Below are 18,245 nucleotides of genomic sequence, written 5' to 3' on the forward strand. Positions count from 1 at the left end.
GTGGTATTATCTGTGTAAATGAGGTTATTGATATTATTCCCAGCAATATTGATTTCAGCATGTGCTTCATCCATTCCAGCATATCTCATGATGTACTTACTCTGCATATAAGTTAAACAAGCAGGGTGACAATATACAGCCTTGACATACTCCTTTCCCAGTTTGGAACCAATCTGTTGTTCCATGTCCAGTTCTAACTGTTGCTTTCTGACCTGCATTCAGATTTCTTAGGAGGCAGGTCAGGTGGTCTGGTATTCCCATCTTATCTCTTGAATTTTCCACAGTTTATTGTGATCCACACAGTCAAAGGCTTTGGCATAGTCAATAAAGGAGAAATAGATGTTTTCCTGGAGCTCTCTTGCTTTTTCGATGATCCAGCAGATGTTGCTAATTTGATCTCTGGAGCTTCACAGTTCATATACTGTTGAAGTCTGGCTTGGAGAATTTTGAGCATTACTTTGCTAGCACATGAGATGAGAGCAATTGTGTGGTAGTCTGAGCTTTCTTTGGTATTACCTTTCTTTGCAAGTGGAATGAAAACTGACCTTTTCCAGTCCTGTGACCACTGCTGAGTTTTCCAAATTTGCTGGCATTATTTAGTGCAGCACTTTCACAGCATCATCTTTTAGGACTGAAATAACTCAACTGGAATTCCATCACCTCCACAGCTTTGTTCATAGTAATACTTCCTAAGGCCCACTTGACATCACATTCCAGGATGTCTGGCTCTAGGTGAGTGATCACACCCTCGTGATTATCTGGGTCATGAAGATCTTTTTTGCACAGTTCTTCTGTGTGTTCTTGCCACCTCTTGATATTGTCTGCTTCTGTTAGGTCCATATCATTTGTGTCCTTTATTGAGCCCATCTTTGCATGGAATGTTCCCTTGGTATCTCTAATTTCCTTGAAGAGATCTCTTGTCTTTCCCATTCTGTTGTTTTCCTCTATTTCTTTGCACTGATCACTGAGGAAGGCTTTCTTATCTCTCCTTGCTATTCTTTGGAACTCTCCATTCAAGTGGGTTTATCTTTCCTTTTCTCCTTTGCCTTTCTCTTCTCTTGTTTTCTTAGCTATTTGTAAGGCCTCCTCAAACAACCATTTTGCCTTTTCACATGATCTCTCCCTTAATTTTCAGTCACACCGGCTGCTGTGAATGCTGCCCTCTGACATCTCCTACAAATAAAATTGTGATTTTCAGCTTGGGTTCTAGCTCCCTAGCACTGCATGGATTGAGCTCTCTAAGGGGCTAGAAAGCTTCATGAAGGCATTTTTTTTTCCTGACTGTTTTATTCTTTCAAAAGGCAAATCCCTATAGTTCACCCTGATTTTATTTGTCATTGTCTTTAGCTTGTTAAATATTCTCCTTAGAGTTTATATATTTTAAAAATACTTGTCCAGAGTTTGAGACAAGCAAATGTGCCATTCGCATGCTTTTCTGTTTATTTTCAGAAATGATGCATATAGAGCATACTATCAAAATCTGGGAAATTGTTTCTTATTACAAAGCCATTTATTGTAAATGAAGAGATTTAACATTAAGTCATATGCTTCCCAGGTGGCTCAGTGAGAAAGAACCCACCTGCCAATGCAGGAGACGCAGGAAATGTGGTTTCAATCCCATGGTAGGAAAGATTCCCTAGAGGAGGAAATGGCATCACACTCCAGCATCTTGCGTGTAAAATCCCATGGACAGTGGAGCCTGCAGGCTACAGTCCATGGGGTTGCACAGAGTTGGACACAACTGAGCACATGTGCATGAAATATTCCGTCATGATGTTAAAAATTCTTAGATTCTCCAAGTGTTCTTTCTTTTATATATTAAAAGCATTTAAAAAGTCATAGTATTAACTTTTCTTTAAATTGTATTCCCTTTCTTAATTAGTCATACAGACAGAATTAATTTCTTAACCTAAGGGAAGCCTATAATCTTGGCCCTTCTGAGATCTTCTAAAGTAAATTGGAATAAGAAGGAAATACAGGTACACCCAAAGGATTTAACAGATTTAGATATAGATATGCGTTCTTATTTCTACATGTTTTATAAATAATATTTAGAATATATTATTAAGAAATAAAGCAGTAAGTTTTCACTTAAAAACTATGAAACATATTTGAAAGGCTTGCCTGGTGGCTCAGACAGTAAAGAATCTGCCTGAAATGCAAAAGACCCGGGTTCAACCTCTGGCTTGGAAAGATTCCCCTGAAGAAAATAATGGCAACCCACTCCAGTATTCTTGCCTTGAGAATCCCAGGGACAGAGGAGCCTCATGGGCTACAGTCCATGAGGTCACAAAGAGTCAGACACAACTGAGCAACTAACATACTTCAAAAGGTGTAGTTTTCTATGACAGCTCCTTGATAAGTAAGCAAAGCATATTTTTCACTGCTCCTCTAGCATATATATATAAAAAGTTTGACTGAATGTAATTTTTCTAAATCAAAGGCCAATAGGATTATCAAACATCTATATTTCCCTTTCATGGTTTTTTTTTTCTATTACCTTTGCTAATAAATAAATACTCTTGTATTGTTTTAAAAAGATTGAGTGATCAAGTGGATAATGAGTACCTTGTAATTTGTTTATATATCATACAACTTTTTAGATTTTTATATGAAATAAAAATAAAATTATAAGTAATATTTCTATCTCCTCTTTATATGGATAAAATATACCTTATCCAAGATCTAATTATAGAAAATAGAATTGCACCACTTGAAATAAATGAAAAACACAAACAACACAGACACACACATGCACAATTCAATTTGAAAAAGGCTATTTGACCTCGAAAGATTTATTTCTTTTTAATATCTACTGTTGTACTGTTTAATTGTTTCTTTAATTACTCCCACATATCTATCTACCTTAACATCTTGTCTGATAACCTTATCTACACAACTGTTATTCCTTAGTTGAAAAGTGATTTAGTGATGGCTAATCTCCTCTTCTCTTTCAATTTATGCTTTCCCTATTGTCTACTCAGTACTGGAAACAGCACTTGAAGTGACTCAAGCTCTTCCTCATTTCCCCTTTGCTTTAATTAAATCATGTATTGGCATTTGATGTAATTTATGGCCGATAATTTTAGATTTGTCTTATGCCAGAAAATGTACTGTTTCATCTATTCCTTGTCAGCTTAGCTTTTATTCCAGAAAGGTACATTAAAAGGACTTTTAATTAAAGTATTATATAAATATAATAAGCAGCCTCACCCAGGCTTAACAGTAATATTGTTCTTCTGTCTGCCATTTCCACTGTTAAAGTGACTTTTACATCAAAATATCCATAATTCTGTTTGCAACTGCACACACAAAAAAGCAACCAAATATATTTACATATATAAGCATCAAACAGCCATGTCATATAGTAAACTTACATTGACTTAAAAGTCTCAATATTCTTGCTTAATAATACAGCTTGTTTCTATAATCATTTGGCCATTTCACGCTTACCTTACGTAGTTGGTAATAATATGTGGAACAGCTGCAAACTTTCACAGTAATAGGTACAGTCGAATCTGATGTGTCTAATTAATTTTTAGTCCAACAAATTAGTTTGGTTCTTCATTACTCTCCAATGGGAGGAAGACATTATATTTCATTAAATTTTTTTTGTCAGAAAGAGCAACACACTGTCACAGGTCACACACATCCCATATCTGTGCTCTAATTAGTTCAACTGACAACATTGTTTCAGAAGTACTAGCTGTACAAGAAACACTAATACACCTTGGGCAACATAAATATTCCACTATATTCAATATGATGTTTTATGACTCTTTTACACAAATGAAGGACAAATTTTCTTTTCTGATTGTGCTCTGAGGTGGTTTCTTTTTAGTTATAGATAGTGTTTAGCACAGTCAACATATATGAATATGAGCTCATTTAAAATACGTTTTAGACTATGTTTATATGTATAATGATTCAAAGCAAATAGATTAGGAAAATGAACCAGATTTTACTACACAGGTAAAGATGATTTTTAAATCTGAAAATTAAAACAAAAGAAACTTCAGAAATGAAATACTGGGCTATATAAAAATTGGACATATCAATGGAACATTACATTGAAGGATGGGCATGATGAAGGACACAAACAATAAAGACCCAACAGAAGCAGAACAGATTAAGAAAAGTTCACAAGAATACACAGAAAAACTATACCAAAAAAATCTTAATACTCTGGATAACAATGATGATGTGGTCACTCACCTAGAGCCAGACATCCTGGAGTGTGAAGTCAACTGGGTCTTAGGAAGCATTACTATGAACAAGCTAGTGGAGGTGATGGAATTCCAGTTGAACTACTTAAAATGCTAAAAGATTATGCTGTTAACATGTTGCACTCAATATGTCAGCAAATTTGGAAAACTCAGTACTGGCTTGGGATCAGAAAGGTCAGTTTTCATTCCAATCCCAAAGATGGGCGATGCCAAAGAATGTTCAAACTGCTGTACAGTTGCGTTCATTTCTCATGCTAGTAAGTGCATGCTTTAAATTCTTCAAACTAGGCTTCAACAGTATGTGAACAGAGAACTCCAGATGTATAAGCTGGGTTTAGAAAAGACAGAGGAATCAGAGATCAAATTGCCAACATCTCTTGGATCACAGAAAAAAGCAAGGGAATTCCAAAGAAACATCTACTTCTGCTTCATTGACTGAACTGAAGCCTTTGATGTATGGATCACAACAAACTTTGGAAAATTCTCTAAGATATGAGAATATCAGATCACCTTACCTGTTTCCTGAGAAAGCTGTGTACAGGTCAAGAAGCAACAGTTAGAACAAGACATGGAACAACTGACTGGTTCAAAATTGGGAAAGGAATATGACAAGGCTGTCTATTGTCACCCTGCTTATTTAAATTATATCCAGAGTATATCATGCAAAATGCCAAGATGGATTAATCACAAACTGGAATCAAGATTGTCAGGAAAAATGTCAACAACCTCAGATATCCAGATAATACCACACTAATGGCAGAAATTGAAGAGAAAATAAAGAGACTCTTTATGAGGGTGATAGGAGGGAGTGAAAAACCTGGCTTGAAACTGAACATTCAATAAATGAAGATCAAGTGATCCGGACCCATCACTTCATGGGAAATAGAAGGGAGAAAAGTCAAAGCAGTGACAAGTTTTATTTTGGGGGGGCTCCAAAATCACTGCAGATGATGACTGCAGCCATGAAATTCAAGGATGCTTTCTCCTTGGAAGGAAAGCTAAGACAAACCTAGACAGCAAATTAAAAAACTGAGACATCACTTTGCCAGTAAAATTTCATATAGTCAAAGCTATGGTTTTTCCACTAGTCATGTACAGATGTGTGAGCTGGACCATGAAGAAAGCTGAGTGCCAAAGAATTGATACTTTTGAATTGTGGTGCAGGAAAAAATGCTTGAGAGTCCCTTGGACAGCAAGGAGATCAAACCAGCCAATCCTAAAGGAAATCAACCCTGAATATGCATTGGAAGACTGTTGCTGAACGTGAGTTTCCAATACATTGGACACCTGATGGGAAGAGCTGAGTCTTTGGAAAAGACCCTGATGCTGGGCAAGATGGAACGCAAAAGAAGTGAGCAGCAGAGCATGGGATGGTTAGATAGCATCACTGACTCAATGAACATGAATGTAAGCAAACTTTGGGAGAAAGTGAAGGACAGAGGAGCCTCACGTGCTGCAGTCCACAGGGTCACAAAGAGTCAGACACGACCTAGCAACTGAACAACAAATAACAAACAATTGGGCATTCTGATTGGCTTAACAAAGTAAAAATTTCTTTCTCATTCATAGTCAGCCTAATATGGGTTTGCAGAATGGAGGATGGGGTTTCTACTCCATAGAGTTTTTCATGAAACGTGGATCCTTCCAGTCAATGGTGTACCGTCTCTCATAGGATCAGCATCCCACAACTGATCCCTTGTTCTATCCAACACCTTAGGAAAAAGAGTATGAAGTACTGTCACAGTGGTACATGGATTGGTCCAGAGATACCATGCATCTGCCTGTGTACAATTGTCCAATATTCAGTCACTTTGTTGCACTCAGCTACAAGGGAGGATAGGATATACAGGCTAATTTTCTCCTCTGGAAGAAAGGTGAAACCTTGGTAAACAAGTCACCTATGGTTTGAAGGGCTCTCACATCTAGATAATGTACAACTTATATTCCTACCTGGGGCTTCCTTGGTGACTCAGATGGTAAAGAATCTGCCAGCAATGCAAGCATGCCTGGGCACACACATGCACATGTAGAGAGGTTCATAGGAACACTCGAATTTGTGACTCAAGTTATGGCCCAGGTAAAGCTGAGTTACTTAAGACCCACTCAGTAGGAGTAAAGTAAAAGTAAAGTCTTAGTCGTTCAGTCCTGTCCATCTCTTTGTAACCTCATGGACTGTAGCCCGCCTGGCTCCTCTGTCCATGGGATTCTCCAGGCAACCTGCTGGAGTGGGTTGACATGCCCTCCTCCAGGGGATCTTCCTCATCTCCTTTGTCTCCCACATTGCAGGCAGATTCTTTACTGCTGAGCCACCAGGGAAGTCCACTCCTTACATTGATCATCTGGATTGATCCTCCCAAATATATGAAATAGACACTACTGTCACCAGCTAACAGAAACAGGGATTCTAGAAGATTACGTGCCCTGCATAAACCCACTGCTTTCCTAGCTAGGAAGTGACAGAGATGGTACTCAAATGTGGAACTTCAAAGACCTTGCTGTTTCCGGTATGTTATAGTGCCAGGATAACTGAAGCAAGAGAATTACATGTTCCTTTGATATGATAGGCTGAAATTTGCCATTTATATTTTGCTTAAAATTTATTTTTTAATTATTTTTTTGCTCACTAATGATATAGTAATATGAGAATTCACTTAGTTTCCAGTTTCTGAATTCATTCATCTATTAAATAAGCACCTAACTCTTTACTCATTAGTAACGTTAGAATTCCATGAGTCTTGCTGCTAAGTCACTTCAGTCGTGTCTGACTCTGTGCGACCCCATAGATGGCAGCCTACCAGGCTCCCCCTGTCCCTGGGATTTTCCAGGCAAGAACAATGGAGTGGGTTGCCACTTCCTTCTCTGATGCATGAAAGTGAAAAGTGAAAGTGGAGTCGCTCAGTCGTGTCTGACTCTTCACGACCCCACAGACTGCAGCCCACCAGGCTCTTCTGCGCATGGGATTTTCCAGGAAAGAGTACTGGAGCGGGGTGCCATTGCTTCAGTCAGTCAGTCAGTCAGTTCAGTCTCTCAGTCGTGTCCGACTCTTTGGGACCCCGTGAATCACAGCACACCAGGCCTCTCTGTCCATCACCAACTCCCAGAGTTCACTCGGACTCACATCCATCGAGTCAGTGATGCCATTCAGCCGTCTCATCCTCTGTCATCCTCTTCTCCTCCTGCCCCCAATCCCTCCCAGCATCAGAGTCTTTTCCAGTGAGTCAACTCTTCGCATGAGGTGGCCAAAGTACTGGAGTTTCAGCTTTAGCATCATTCCTTCCAAAGAAATCCCAGGGCTGATCTCCTTCAGAATGGACTGGTTGGATCTCCTTGCAGTCCAAGGGAGTCTCAAGAGTCTTCTCCAACACCACAGTTCAAAAGCATCAATTCTTTGGTGCTCAGCCTTCTTCACATTTCAACTCTCACATCCATACATGACTACTGGAAAAACCATAGCCTTGACTAGATGGACCTTAGTCGGCAAAGTAATGTCTCTGCTTTTGAATGTACTATCTAGGTTGGTCATAACTTTTCTTCCAAGGAGTAAGCGTCTTTTAATTTCATGGCTGCAGTCACCATCTGCATTGATTTTGGAGCCCCCCAAAATCAAGTCTAACACTGTTTCCACTGTTTGCCCATCTATTTCCCATGAAGTGATGGGACCGGATGCCATGATCTTTGTTTTCTGAATGTTGAGCTTTAAGCCAACTTTTTCACTCTCCTCTTTCACTTTCATCAAAAGGCTTTTTAGTTCCTCTTCACTTTCTGCCATAAGGGTGGTGTCATCTGCATATCTGAGGTTATGGATATTTCTCCCGGCAATCTTGATTCCAGCTTGTGTTTCTTCCAGTCCAGCATTTCTCATGATGTACTCTGCATATAAGTTAAATAAGCAGGGTGACAATATACGGCCTTGACGTACTCCTTTTCCAAACCTGTTTAAAAACGTGGATTGAGATTGTCTTTATTATGTCTGAGAGGGCTAAACTGTCAGAAATGTGACAACTTCTAAAATAATCTTAGTCTAGATTTAAATGTATGATTTGTTACATAGACCTTAGAATTAACTTTCAAGTTGTTTTGTATCTAACTTCATATGGATTTTCAAGTTGTTTTGTAGCCAGCTTTCAAGTGGATTTTCAAATTATTTTCAGATACTTTAAGGGCATTTAGAAGTTTTATCTTTCTGTGAGATTTTAACTATAGATACTAATCTCTATGAAAAGATGTTTATGTTATTTTCATTATTTTATATAGCAGTTTCAATACCTTCCAGAAAATTAAAGTATGTTTGATCAAGGTAAATTATTTGGTAAAATATTAAGAGAAATATTTTGATCATCTGTTTTAGGCAGTGCTGTAGGGGAAAAGTAGTTTGCAAATACCCAGTTTAAATGTTGTAGTTGCTTTTCTTTTTTTAAATGAGAATTGTCTTACAAAATCCTTTACCTAACTAAAGAAAAGTTATTATTATTTCAGCTCACACGCTTGTTCTAGTACTTATATATGAGGCAGTAAATCAAGAAGTGATTCTGAATCTGTCCATAGTAAAACAAAACACAGTGTTCTTAATCACATTTCAAACTTATGATTTGATTCTTCTTTTGAAACTTATAAAATCTGCTTACCAGTAAATTGTGACAGGGTCAGGACACAACAAATATTACCTGCTTCAAAGAAGGTTACAATCTTCTGTGCCTTTGGTGTAGCACGCATGTATTTTTGTGGGGTTTTGGTCTTAATATTTGCTAGCACTAACACTATTGTTTCTTCCATAGGGGGACGAAATGAAGTTGTCATTACCGAAAACAATAACAGCATAACTGAGCAAATCACTGATGTTGTGAAGCAACCAGCTTTTATAGCTGGTATTGGTGGTGCCTGCTGGGTAATTCTGATGGGTTTTAGCATCTGGTTGTACTGGAGAAGAAAGAAGAGAAAGGGACTCAGTAATTATGCTGGTAAGAGGCTATTTCCAGCTAAGAAAATGTCTTAGCTCTAGAAATATGATAAAATGCAAGGGAAGGAATGAAATGGAATATGAATGAGTGAATGAATGGGTGTTTTTTGCTTGATTTAAACCATTATAAACAACATGCTTTAACACTGCCCTTCATCATATCACATTATGACCATAAAACCATCTTTTTGCCTGTATCTCCAAGGCATAAGAAGAGTGCATACCAATTAAGTGATTAGCCATTTTTCTTAATAGTTCAACACACACACACACATAGACTTTGCAAACTTTGAGAAGTATGTTTAAGCAAGAGCATTCCTAAAATGCTCAGGAAAAAAAGAGAAAAGATTTGAAATGTAGTTTTTTATATTCACAATACAGATTACAAAGGGAAATGTATCCCAAATGGAAAATACAAACCAAACAAAAAATTTCAGGATTGATGAAACTGATGAGGCATGATTTGTTTTACTAGTCACTTAAATAGAATGTCTATTTTAAAGTGACCAATGAGCATTTTAGAAAGAAGAAAAAACAGAAGCAAAAGAAAGAGAAGAAAAATAAGATCCTAGATGTTCTACTTGTTTGCAAAAATGTTTTCTCTGAATCCAGAACAGGAATTTTAAGGATGTCCAAAGTAATGGCCTTCAAAATGTATCCAAGGCAGAAAGAGAAAATTATCATCAGTGAGTGAAAAATGACCTCCATAATGAAGCTATGTTCAGTTAAAGTTTGAATTGCATTCATTTTAAGTACTTTCTCTAACAATGATTTTAAAAAACTGCCTCACAAATACTTTACATTTTATAGAATTTTCAAGGGAACAGTTTTAATTTATCATTGTCCTACATATACTTTAAAAATCTTTGAGATATTTTATTCATCTTCTATTTCTAATTTTTACTTTAATAAAAAGCATATATGTCTTCATAAGTGATTTTGACAGAGGCTTCGTTACTTATTAAGCTTATCAGCTGCTATAACTTGTAGGCATCTAAGCTTCCGAAAATAGTTCAAAATGAAACAAACAACATCCATTTGGTTGTTTTTCTTGTTATTGAATAGTATTTAAATATGATCAGTTGATGATCACATTTGCTGCTCATGACAATAGCTTGTAGAAATGTTTGTTAGTTACTGGTTAGAATATATTCCTAGATCTAGAGAAGATAGTTAGTGTATTCATTGCAGAAGGGTTTCCATACTTGGTGACTTGCTATTGCTGTGCCATTCTCATTTCTTATTGGTTGCTGATGCGTGCTTCCTTATGCTTTGTCATCTGAGTGCTTTATCACCCTGCCAATGAAGGATTCTTCCTGGAAAGGGATGCTGGGCAATGACTGCTGAGTGTCAGAGTTATGAACACGAATGAGACTTTGATGTTACTTCTTGTTTTGCAGTCCAGTCCCCTGCTTTCATTCCTTGAAGATACTGTCCGTTTACCTGTCTGTTTAGTCAGTCACCATGTTCTTTTTTTAAAAATTTTTATTTTTACTTTCACCATGTTCCGTTTCATCTCTGTGACATGCTCATATAAATCAAAGACTTTTTGTGTTTATCTCTTTGCTTGACTTTAGTGAACATAATAGACTGACAGTGTTCGTCACTTCAGTGCCATATTTGGAGTGTTGCAGTTTTATCCTCTGTAGGATTTTCATTCACTTCTTCCAAATAGCATTACTCTCATAATTAGTAGCTATGTTTTTTTGTAAAATCATGTCAGAGAGCCTTTCTTCTTTTCTTTCTTCTTCTCTTTAAAAACAGCAGTTCTTTACATTTGATTGGAAAATATCTGTTGGTCTTTGAGCTGGACAAGAATAAATAGCACATTTCCTGTTGTCATTTCTCATTGTGATTGATATCCATCTGCTTGTTGAAGAACTGCTAACTCAGAAGGTGCTATGCCCTTCAGATATTTTGGAATCAGGCCAAGCCACAGAGCAGGCTTTCTGAACCTTTATCCTTAATTGATAGATGGCTGACTCTCAGAATGGATTCACCTTCAGCTGGAAATTTGCCTTCCAGCAACTGCTGTTCTCTTCTAGGTGAGAAGCAAATGAAAATCCACACTACAGGTACTCAGCACTGCATATCTGACTTGGTAATATTCTCTACTCATTTCCCCCCATAAATATCCTAACCTCCACTTTCTGGAATTTTTATATTCTTGTCTTTCTACAGCTTAAAGAAAATGCGGATTGTAAATAGGCATGCTTAGTGTAGTATTTGTTTATCATGTTTGAATTTCTGATATTTGATATGAGCTAATGATCTGTTTTAAGAGCACAAAGATTTCATACAGGGCTAATTTTCTGTGAAGTATTTTATAGAAGTTATCGAGATAGCAGTCTATGTGTAATGGTTCTGTTTGTATTTTGGTTTTCACAGAAATTTCTGTGGGAATCTTACAATTTTACAAGAATGAAATGCAAAACTGGTAAGCTTAAAGCAATATAATTTTACTCAGAACATGAGTTCTACTTTTTACTACACAGTAATATCTACATAGTTTCAAATTTTTCTTACTGATTTATGACACCAGTGATAATTTTTTTCAAAGAAACATAAGTCTATATTGGGATCAGTATTTAATTTATAACAAAAGATGACTTCATTTGCTTTAGACCCCAAATGTGATCTTAGATTCTACTTCAACATCTGTTGCAATTCATATAAATTCAGAAACATGCATTTTAATAATGCTGATCCTAAGTAGAATTAAAGTGGTGATTTAGTCGCTAAGTTGTGTCTGACTCTTGCGACCCCTGGGGCTGTAGCCCACCAGGCTTCTCTGTCCATGGGATTTTCGAGGCAAGAATACTGGAGTGGGTTGCCATTTCCTTCTCCAAACCAGCAACTGAACCCAGGTCTCTTGTACTGCAGATAGATTCTTTACCAACTGAGCTACCCAGGAATTCCCAAGTAGAATTGAAAAGTAGGTTGGATTTGACTTCAGTACTTGCCTTTTCTACTTCATTCCAAGTCTTCTTAGTATCACAAGTAGATTTTAACCATCATAAGGAAGATTTTAACTATTGGGGAGAAGAAATCCTTTGCAGAATGGAAAACCCAAGTCTTCACAGGATGCCTTCCACTCACTCTATAGGCAAAAGTTCACCCACTGACTTTTATCGTGTTAATCTTTGACTCTCCATCTCCATATGGAAAATTATATTTGAATGCTTAGAAGAAAGGTAAAAAAAAATGACATGCTATTCAGTGTTGATATTTTTTCTTATGATTCAAAAGAGTTAACATATTGATCATAGAATACTAGTGGATCAACACCTTAGATTGTAAAAGCAACTGTCAGGAATCAAATATAAACTTATACAGCGAAAGGATCTGAGAGGAGAATTTGGCCTGAATGTAAAGTTTTGCTTCTTTACAGAGCAGAACATGGCGATTTCCCCAGGGCAAAGTTACTAGCTTCCTATTTCAGTTTTTTCCTATTTATTCTTGTTTAAATTTTTCAGACACAAGGTTTGCTGGTGGCTCTCAGATGGGCAACTAGAAAGAGAAACGTATTCCCCTCATATTCTACATGAAATCATTTTATTTTTCTCTAGAATAACATGCAGTGTTATTTATCTTGATCTTCATTGAGTACTAACAGTTCTTGCCATTGCATGTGAGCTTCCTGACTACCAAAAATATTCACTACCTGAGTTGTTATAGGATGAAATAGAATCATGAAGACATTTTGGCAGAAAATATTAGGTGATTTTTGAATCTAGAGAAAATGTTTGATTATATGTGTTAATGGTGTTTGTGAATAGAAAAGTGAACAATACGGTTTGAATAGAGCCATGCAGCTTTCACAAGGATTCTGTATGTCATATTATGATCTTCATGAAGCCTGCATGATGCTTTTCAAACTAATGCTGGTCGTATTTCTATCAATAATTTTTAAGTTATCAACTTTTTAATGGAAGTAAACTAACTTTCATGTTTTTAAAGGGGTGAGTTCTATTTTATGAATATTACCTCTGAGGATGACAGATTTGATTAAACTCAGTAAATGTAAATAATTTAATGAGTGAGCAAATTAGGAAATACCAAACACTTCATACATAGGTTTTAAACCGTTGGTGAAATTATTTGACAAAACCATCCTAAGACAGCTAAAAGATTTGATGGCATTTTTATACTCTGATTATCTGGACTTGAGTTAAGGCTTATTAAAAGAGGATTAATCTACATTCATAGTTGAGAAATAGCTTATCAGGCAAGGGAATGAGGCTTGGCTGGCAACATTAAAGTTTCCATTTGGAGTAGGAAAATGTGGCCTACTAGAGATAGGCACTCTGAAAGCTTCCTTACCTCAAAATGTCAATTTTCCATGTAGTTATATTTCCCTCCCCCCTCAGTGCTAGCAGGCATGAGATTAGGATTAATCCTGACAGATAATAGTAGAAGTACTTTGTATATGATCTGAACTTGCAAAATCTCTTTACCTTCTATCTTTCATAAATGCTGCAATAAATTCAGAACATTTAATGCATTTCTAAAACAGTTAAGAGTGAGGTGTCTGTAGAGCTTTTTGGAAGCCTTAGCACTAGTCAGTTTTAGCAATAAAAACTCCTATGCATTCTGTGCTACTCCCTTCAAAGTTCTCAATTTTACATGTTATCAGAAACTCCTGGCAAAACACATTCACTTATTTCAAAGTTAATTTTGACAAGCACAAAGTTACTACACTATGATTATCAAAACTGTGATAGAACAAGACTGTTCAACCACTTACCCTCTCTACCCTCTTCCTTTCAGCTTTAAGGCAGTTCATCACCTGTGAAATGAGAGCTACTTCAAAACAGCTTTCAAATTTGCTGTGGCATTCATTGTTATGTTTCTCTGTCTCTACACACAAACAAAATGTTGATCAAAACACCAAATATGACTTCCATTTTAGGAGACCTAATTGTTTATCCTTTCTCATCTGTTTTTAATCTCACGGTCTAATAGAACTCAGTTACTTTTGGTCTGCTTTTCAAAATGGAACAAATCTAAAAGTTTTGGAGCATGGGAAGAAAAGGAAACCAGAAAAAGTATACTCTTTTTCCCTTGCTTCAAAAAAGACAACTATTCAACTTTATTACGTAAGGGTGTTTGGTTTGTTGTTGTTGTTGTTGTTTTCTCCTGATAGAAACACACAAAATTGAAGTTTTTCATATGTATCAAGTTGTGTCCATAGGCCATTTTAAGTCAATTATGTATTTATATAAAGACTATATTTTTGCCTCTGTATAGTTGGTATGAAGAGACACAAACATAAATGTCTTTAAGAACTATTTTTGACAATCTCTTTGCAGATTTGAAATTATTTAATGATTTATATAAAAGTAGACAATGGATATGTCTTGAATGTTCTGAAATTTAAAATTCTTTCATTCATAACATTTAACTCAGTTGGTAAATATGGACCATACTGTAGAGTTCATACTCCAACACATCTGTAAATAAGCCTCAATGAGTGTTTGAATGTTCTTTCCCCAACTTTTTATTGTGGTACAATACATATTACATGAAATTTGCTATCTTGACCATTTTGAGTGTATCATTCAGAGGCATTAAATACATTCATGATATTGTGCACCATCATCACCATCCATCTCCATAAACTTTTTCAGCTTTTAAAACTGAAAACCTTTGCCCAGTAAACAACAACTTCCCATTTCCCTCTCCTTCCAGCCATCACAACCAACATTTTACTTTCTGTCTCTGTGATTTTGACTACTCTGTGTACCTCATATAAATGGACTTTTACAGTATTTGTCTTTTTGTGACTGGCCTATTTCATTTAACATACTGTCCTCAAGGTACATCCAAGTTTTATCATATGTCAGAATTGCCTTCCTTTGCAAAGCTGATTAATATTCCATTGCGTCTGTATATACACTTATCCATTCATCCATCAATGGATGCTTGGTTTGCTTCCACATTTAGCTGCAATGAATAATGCTGTGATGACCATGGATGTACAGATATCTCTTTGATATCTTGATTTCAGTTCTTTTGGGTATATATCAAGAAGTGGAAATTCTGGGTCTTATTGTAATTCTATTCTTCATTTTTTGAGAAACAAACATGGTATTTTCAACCGAGGGTAAAATGGTTTTTACCTTCTACCAACAGTACACAATGGTTTCATTTCTTCATCTTCTCAATAATGTTTATTTTATGTTTCCTGTGCAGAAACCAACCTAACAGGTATGAGGTAACATCTTATTGTAGTTTTAATTTCCATCTCCCTAATGATTAATGATGCTGATCAACTTTCCATTTGCTGACTAGCATCTGAATGATATCTTTGGATAAGATTTTGAGTGTTGCATCTTATTTAATATTTACAGTTTATGAAAAATTTAACATTGGTAAGTACATAAAGTTAAATACAACTTAATTTTTGTTCAGTTGTCCTTGACTTCAGTTGTCTTCTTTTTTTCCAATATTATGTTTTGCTCTGACAGTAACAGAAAATTTAGGTAAGGAAAAAAGAGCATCCAAATTAAAAATGCTCAGCGTCTCCTCTCATATCTCCTAAACAACACATTTGGAGGTGTAGCCCATTCATGTCTGCCGATAGTCACAACATTATCTTAGCCTTCTGTTATCAGAGTAAAATAATCATTTGATAGTCCATTAAAAAACCACATACTAGAAAGTCACTTCAGATGGAAAGTTAATTAGCTGTACTGTTTTCACATTTTGTGTTTTTCCAAACTGATCAGACATTTATTTAATGTCACCAGTGATTTTTTTACAATAATTGTTTCAGATCAGCTTGTTGTTTTTGTTGTTGTTAAAAACAGTTATTAAAGGGACCCAACGGGGTATGGACATACAGCTGACTGTTGATTCCCAACACTTAAGGGAGTCCATCACAAAGCAGACTAGTGATCAGTATTCATCTTCTTCATAGCCAGTCCTGGGCAGGTGCAAAGGTGCTGTCAGGATTGTTTTGTAATGCACTTGAGAAAATACCTGAAAACTTCACAAAGCAGTATACTTTAGGTGCCAACAAGATGTTTCTGAAAGCACTGCCTCATATATTCTTGATAAACCCTTGGGTGATGATGATATTGCCTAATTATGATGCCATAAGAGAAATATGGCAGTGGCCACAGGACTGGAAAAGGTCAGTTTTCATTCCAATCCCAAAGAAAGGCAATGCCAAAGAATGCTCAAACTACCGCACAATTGCACTCCTCTCACCTGCTAGTAAAGTAATGCTAAAATTCTCCAAGCCAGACTTCAACAGTATGTGAACCGAAAATTTCCAGAATGTTCAAGCTGGATTTAGAAAAGGCAGAGGAGCCAGAGATCAAATTGCTAACATCCATTGGATCATTGAAAAAGCAAGAGAGTTCCAGAAAAACATCTATTTCTGCTTTATTGATTATGCCAAAGCCTTTGACTGTGTGGATCACAAGAAACTGTGGAAAATTCTGAGAGAGATGGGAATACCAGACCACCTGACCTGCCTCTTGAGAAATCTGTATGCAGGAAAAGAAGCAACAGTTAGAACTGGACATGGAATAACAGACTGGTTCCATATCAGGAAAGAAGTATGTCAAGGCTATCTATTGTCACCTTGCTTATTTAACTTATATGCAGAGTACATCATAAGAAATGCTGGGCTGGATGAAGCACAAGCTGTAATCAGTATTTTTGGTAGAAATATCAATAACCTCAGTTATGCAAATGATACCACCCTTATGGCAGAAAGTGAAGAAAAACTAAAGAGCCTCTTGATGAAAGTGAAAGAGGAGAGTGAAAAGTTGCCTTTAAAACTCAACATTCAGAAAACTAAGATCATGGCATCTTGTCCCATCACTTCAAGGCAAATAGATGGGGAAACAGTGGAAACCGTGGCAGACTTTATTTTCTTGGGCTCCAAAATCACTGCAGATGGTGACTGCAGCCATGAAATTAAAAAACGCTTGCTCCTTGGAAGAAAAGCTATGACCAACCTAGACAGCATGTTGAAAAGCAAATACATTACTTTGCCAACAAAGTCCATCTAGTAAATGCTATGATTTTTCCAGTGGTCATGTATGGATGTGAGAGTTGGACTAAAAAGAAAGCTGAGCGCTGAAGAATTGATGCTTTTGAAATGTGATGTTGGAGAACACTCTTGAGAGTCCCTTGGACTGCAAGGGGGTCAAACTAATCAATCCTAAAGGAGATCAGTCCTGGGTGTTCATTGGAAGGACTGATGCTGAAGCTAAAACTCCAATATTTTGGCCACCTGATGGGAATCACTGACTGGTTATTAGAAAAGACTCAAACGCTGGGGAAGATTTCAGGCAGGAAGCAAAGGGGACTACAGAGGATGAGATGGTTGGATGGTATCACTGAGTCTATGGATATGAGTTTGAGCAAGTTCCGGGAGTTAGTGATGGACAGGGAAGCCTGGTGTGCTGCAGTGCGTGGGGTCACAAAGAGTCAGACATGACTGAGCAACTGAACTGAACTGAATAGATATGTTCTTAGACAACTTTAGGGAGAGGACTGGGGAACTACATTTAGAAATTTATAAAATCTAAAAAGTGATCGTACTTATTAGCTCAAACTTAAGAAACAGGTGAATTATGAGATTATCCAAATGAGAAAGTATCTACTAAGTGTATACTTTAAAAAGCAAGTTCATTAAAAATATGAATCAATTCATAAAATTTTATTTTCACTTTTGCTCACCAAGTAATCATAGTAAATATAATCAGTGTCTTCCAAAGATAGGATATGTTGAATGCACAGCTGTGAAATGGTATTTTTTCCTTCATCCCCAGGGACTAGTTTAGCTGATGCATATTAATTTTGGTCAGAATTGCAATTGTGCAATCCATAAACTTCTAAACACCAAATTTTTCCCAATGATTTTCTAGTTAAGTAATTTAGTGGCAAAATTTGACCTCAAATAATATAAAGTCGTGTATAGACTTTGTTCCACTAATTGTGAATATTCACATCTCATTGAAAAACTAATCATTTTGAATATGGTTGCTGTCTCAGACCCTCTCTGCAGTGTGCATCTTATTACCTACTTCAGATATGAAGCA

The 18,245-nt window shown here is 36.5% G+C and overlaps 1 protein-coding gene across 45 annotated transcripts in view; it reads left to right on the top strand.

The window, feature by feature from the left end:
* ROBO2 (roundabout guidance receptor 2) overlaps positions 1-18,245 on the top strand; it is a 669,055-nt gene that overhangs the window by 594,579 nt on the left and 56,231 nt on the right. For all 45 annotated transcript variants that reach the window (XM_060416312.1, XM_042230259.1, XM_042230263.1 and 42 more), the window contains one exon: positions 9,002-9,184. In XM_060416312.1, coding sequence (XP_060272295.1) covers positions 9,002-9,184 — 183 coding nt within the window. The remainder of the gene's footprint in view (positions 1-9,001; positions 9,185-18,245) is intronic.

This window comes from Ovis aries, chromosome 1 (genome assembly GCF_016772045.2).
Source record: "Ovis aries strain OAR_USU_Benz2616 breed Rambouillet chromosome 1, ARS-UI_Ramb_v3.0, whole genome shotgun sequence".
Taxonomy (NCBI): domain Eukaryota; kingdom Metazoa; phylum Chordata; class Mammalia; order Artiodactyla; family Bovidae; genus Ovis; species Ovis aries.